Below are 5,317 nucleotides of genomic sequence, written 5' to 3'. Positions count from 1 at the left end.
TCGTTTTGTTTTTGTTTTTTTTTTTCTTTCTGGCATCTGTCAAATATGACCTGAGCTGTCTAATACCTCTGGGTATGTGTGGGAGGGTGAGGGTTGCCCCTTTCCTCAGCCAGATTTTACACAATCTAAACAGTAGGACATATTTCAATCAGGATTTGGTTTCCTGAATATATAGTTTACTATCAGTTCTTAAAGACTTGGCCCTTGCATCAATTTTGACATCATGACGTTTCTCCCTAAAGTCACATGTGTACAATCACAGTGTGATCTGAGCATATCTCTGTCAGTATTTGACACCAACAAACCCGCCACCTCCTCCCTCTGGACACTTTCTGGCCGTCTTGAGAGGAGAGTCGATGATATCACAGCGGGGGCGGGGGCATGTTTGTCTATAAGTACAGGCCCCGCAGAGGGAAACCTCTCTATGAAGTAGAGCTGAGCTGAGCTGCCACCAAGATACTGTAGGAGAGCAAAGGAGAGCAGACTGGTGTACCTCTCGGTGCATGGACTCTGAACTGTGGATACGTTTCATCCTGGAGCTGACAAACAAGACCTCTCTCCTCTTGGGACTCTGGACGGCTGCTTACTGAGACACTTTTTTTTATTTCTTTTCAAGCTTTTGTCTTTTTGTCTCTTCTTGTTCATCTACTGCAACCAGGATGCTTTACCCTGTTAGTTTGTGCCAGATCATTTCCAGCCTGTTTGTGCTCTGCAGCGCTGCAGTGATGGTGAGTTGCTGTGACCTGCGCCCCATGTGCTCTCAAACTTCTCCTTTGCATTCATTCATTTTTTTAAACTTCATATTATTTTTTCATAATATACACTATACATATTGTGTGAATTGTCATCTGTTGAGTTGAGTTACATGTGGTGACCTGACCTCTGACCCTGTCCCTCAGGCAGAAGGTGAATGCCCGGCTGAGTGCTCCTGCCCCCCCTCGCCCCCGCTGTGCCCGCCGGGTGACAGCTGGGTAACCGACCACTGTGGCTGCTGTAAAGTGTGTGCCAGGCAGTTCAACGAGGACTGCAGCGCAACCGAGCCCTGTGATCACATCAAGGGGCTACGCTGCCATCTGGGGGCCGGAGGAGACCCTGAGAGAGGACTGTGCCGAGGTGAGGGCGACGAGGAGGAGGGCAGGCAAAAGCACATTATTACACAAAATGAATCAGCTTCATTTTCATATGTACATATTATGGGTTTTAATCACAAACAACATTAGTTGTTTGGATGTTGTACATCCTCTGGGAAGTTCTGCCATGTAGTGAAAAATAAAAGATATGACACGCAGGCAATGTGTAACGTATTGGATCAGTGCCCCCGAGAGGCACTAAGAAAAATGGAAGGGGTCACCAGATAATAATTAAAGGGATAAGAAAGAATGTAAACTAATATTTCTATTACACAATATTTTGTTGTTTTGTTGTCTTTATCTGACTTATGTCTTGTGAAATAGTGCAACTCCTCAAGGCTCTAAAAATCCTCCAAATGAAGAGGAAAAAAAAAAAAAATCACTCCTCAGTTGAGCAGCTAACAGCTCAGTCATGTCATGATAAGCTAAAAGGTTGGGAACTGCTACACTAGATATTGTGAATCTCTTCTGACAAAAAGGGAGAAGCAATGGCCCCATATTAATCACAACACAAGAAAATATGAAAGGGTCACTGCTGAGATTTTACACATGAAAACAGATATATATATAAACATGTATGACAAGTTTTGAGATTTTAAACATCTGAAAGAAAATAACTGATGATGTCATCAGGGTTAATCTGTCATCAAACAACCAGCGCTATGTTTGAAAGTTGTGGGTGTTTTCCAGGCATGGTAGGTCTAATAAATGTGGTGCTATCAAGTTGCATTATGGGAAGTGTAGGATCCAGGATGAGATTGGCCTATAGCAGGGACTCTGAGTCGGGATATTTCTGACTCTGTTGCACCAATTTTCACTTTCTTTCTTTCATTCTTTTCAATACTATTAATTGTCTAAAAAGCATGAAATATTCCCTGTCGAAAGATGTCATATTTTTTCCCCAGTTTGATCCTACAGGCTATGATGTAATGTGTTTACCCTTTACTGTGTTCTTCTATTAAGCTCATAGATCGCTCTTCACAGTTCTGTTTCCTGTTTTTTTTGTGTGTGTGTGCGTCAACAGCGGAGGCCCAGGGTCTGCCCTGCGAGTTCAACGGCCGGGTGTATCAGCACGGCGAGGACTTCAAGCCCAACTGCCATCACCAATGCACCTGTATGGACAGAGTAGTGGGCTGCATGCCCGTCTGTCCTCATCAAATGCCCCTGCCCGACAGGCTCTGCTCACGGCCCCGATTGGCCCGGTCTGAGGGTGGCTGCTGCGAGGAATGGGTGTGTGACGATGACAACCACATCAGTGAGGAGCCAGACGAGCCGACACACACCTCCCTGCCAGACAGCCAGCCCCTTCCCAACCACATCAGTGCCCTGCTGCAGGCACAGCCGCAGCCTCGGCACCCAGCTGCCACCGGAGGAGCCACGTTCAGAGGTAAACATCACATTCTACCCCCGTGATGCCTGTCCTCTTGCCCACCAACACTAAATATGGTTTCCAGAAAGTCTTTCATATTGATGAACAGGCACCAAACTCAGTGTCAAAACAAATCCAAAAACAGCTTTAGAAAACATCCTGAACTGATTTCAGAGAGATATTTGGCTTTTGGCCTCCACAAAGTGAGAATTGTAAAAATGTTTGACTTTTTAGGCATTTCTCCCTAAAAAATGACCGAACTATAATATTTTCTTTTTGAAACACAGTTCCATTCAAAAGGTCATGGGGTCATTAAAATCAAAAGAACTTATCCCTCTGGGAGCATGAATGTCAAAAAAAAAAATCATGGCAATTTTATTCTGCCTACTAGATTTATTTGTCATCTTGTGAGCAAACTTTTGACATGTGACATTTTGCCTGAGGGTGATACAAGAGGAAAGCTCATTGAAAAGGTTCATCTTCTCAGGAGCATGAATGTGCTCTTAAATGTTACGGCAACCTACACGTTAGAATTCCACTTTGAACAAGAAATTTTGGTTGAACATTAACACTTAAGTAAAGTTCAGAGGGGGCTACCAAAATGATTATAAACCATCCAGAGAGAACCATTATTATCCACCGTGAGTTTCATTCTACTGTGGCCCAGACATCATGAATACAAAGATGACAAATCTTTTACAAAAATGTCAGAATGCCTGAATGTTTGCTGTGATTGACTGATCGATTTTAACACTTTGCCTTCTCACAGAGATGGTGTCGTTCCCCGTGTCCGAGGTGTTACTGGGGTCCAGCTGTATCCCACAAGTCACTGAGTGGACCGAGTGCTCCACCACATGTGGGATGGGCTTATCAAGTCGGGTGACCAATAACAACCCAGACTGTCGGCTGGTCAAAGAGACCAGGTTGTGCCAGATCCGCCGGTGTGACCTGCAGCTTCCTGTAGCTATCAAGGTAGGCAGAGAAACAGCCCTATTAAGAACTTGGTCTGTTTAAGTCCACTGAGTTATGATTGTCTAATGCTGTGTCTCTGTCATCCAGAAGGGTAAAAAGTGTCAGCGAACTGTCCGCCAGAAGGAACCAGTCAGAATCACCTTCGCCGGATGCTCCACAGAAAAGCGATACCACCCTCGCACCTGTGGGACCTGCAGCGATGACCGCTGCTGCACGCCCTCCCTCTCCCACACTGTGCGGCTCCACTTTCACTGCCCAGACGGTGAGGACTTCTACCGAAATGTCATGTGGATCCAGCGCTGCAGCTGCAATACAAGGTGCCGTACACACAGCGGGCCCTCCAGCCCCTCAGTCAGCCTCCACAACGACGTCCACACCTTCAGGCACTGAGGCTGACTCATCATGCCCAGCTCCGGCCTGGCACACTGGGCAAAGACTCTGCACCTCCTCCCCCTCTAAACCCACCGCCTCCCTGTCTGTCAGCTGGGTGGGAACCTCTGAGCTCCTGCCATCCTCCCCCTTTGACCAGGCAATATGCTCGCTTGCACTTTAAGCTTCCTGCCATGATGACATCATTTTGCCCACACTAGAGGTGTGTTACCTCGCTCGCACCAGAGCAGCACTGAGGACAACACACTGCTGCTGTGTTAGATTGTTGGCAGAAAGCTTGTACTGAAACTTCTTTTATTTATTTGTAACTTTTTATTCATGTCCTCCGTTTCCACAGAGGGCAATGTGACGGTTTGTCACACAGAAGGTTGTTCAGACCAGTAACAGGGAAGATTTATGAGAAGTAATGAGGATTATGGACATGCATCTTCTGTCTGATGCGTTTTCAATTAATGAGAAAAAACTAGATTACTCAATACATATGCATTAGTGACTATAGCGACTGTGTGTGGCCTGTCCTTTGTGACACAATGTTTCTGACACATGTACTGATTGTGGAGTTGATCAACTGTGTGTGTGTGTGTGTGTGTGTGAGTGTGTGTGTGTGTGTGTGTGTGTGTGTGTGTGTGTGTGTGTGTGAGTGAGTGTGTTTATTTTTTGTCTGAAGAATGAGGAACTCTCACAAGAGAGAGTTTACAGAGAATGTGCTAATTATGCTACTACAGTATATAGATTACAGCATATAGTGTGTGTAGACTTCACTCTTAGTTGTGGAGTGGTAATTTGTTGGGATCACCTCATTTTTCGGGGTGTGATTTTTTTTTTTTTTTGTATATGTGTGTCCTTCACATTGTACATACATTGCTTTATTTTGAGGGATGATGTGATGCTACATACTGTATTTAAGACATGTAATGCTTGTTCATTGGATGTTTTCTTTTTGTCTGTAAGCTCCTGTACATCAAATAAAAACTTATCAACCTGTAATGTGTCTTTTTTATGGCTAATATCTGAATCTGGCTAATTTTACAAGTAAAAGTCAAAATCCTACTTAAGTAAAAGTACAAAAGAGTTGTCAGCAAAATGTACTTAAAGTATCAAAAGTAAATACATATTCCCCAGAAAAATGTCCCCTTCTACTGTTGTAGCTACCTGAGGAGGACCTAGTTTTACTTTATAAAGGCTACGGTTAGGCAGTTTAGTCCAGTGACTCCCATATTGGAAATATTGGATCATTTTACCTTTTTACGTCTCAAACAGTTCATCTCTCTTTGGTGGAACTGCAGAGCAACTCATAGACATCTGAAACGTGACAAGGGGACCCAACCAGATACCAGACCCAACTTCATCTTTAACAATGCATTTTATAAACTCATCATGTTTTTTTAATTTAAAATTTGAATCTAAAAAGTAAGTAGTAACACCATTTTGTAGTAGATATTTCCCTCTATAATGT

General features: G+C 44.0%; 1 protein-coding gene across 1 annotated transcript; it reads left to right on the top strand.

Annotated features, from left to right (window-relative positions):
* The first annotated feature begins 412 nt into the window (after positions 1-412).
* On the top strand, positions 413-4,848 carry LOC122989781 (CCN family member 1-like). The gene is made up of 5 exons (XM_044362790.1): positions 413-728; positions 900-1,113; positions 2,155-2,517; positions 3,269-3,471; positions 3,559-4,848. The coding sequence occupies exons 1-5, from the start codon at positions 660-662 to the stop codon at positions 3,859-3,861; spliced, it is 1,152 nt and encodes a 383-aa protein (XP_044218725.1). The 5' UTR covers positions 413-659; the 3' UTR covers positions 3,862-4,848.
* The last annotated feature ends 469 nt before the right edge of the window (positions 4,849-5,317 follow it).

The sequence above is a fragment of the Thunnus albacares genome, chromosome 2 (genome assembly GCF_914725855.1).
Source record: "Thunnus albacares chromosome 2, fThuAlb1.1, whole genome shotgun sequence".
NCBI classification, from domain to species: Eukaryota; Metazoa; Chordata; class Actinopteri; order Scombriformes; family Scombridae; genus Thunnus; species Thunnus albacares.
This window is presented reverse-complemented; position numbering and strand designations above follow the sequence as displayed.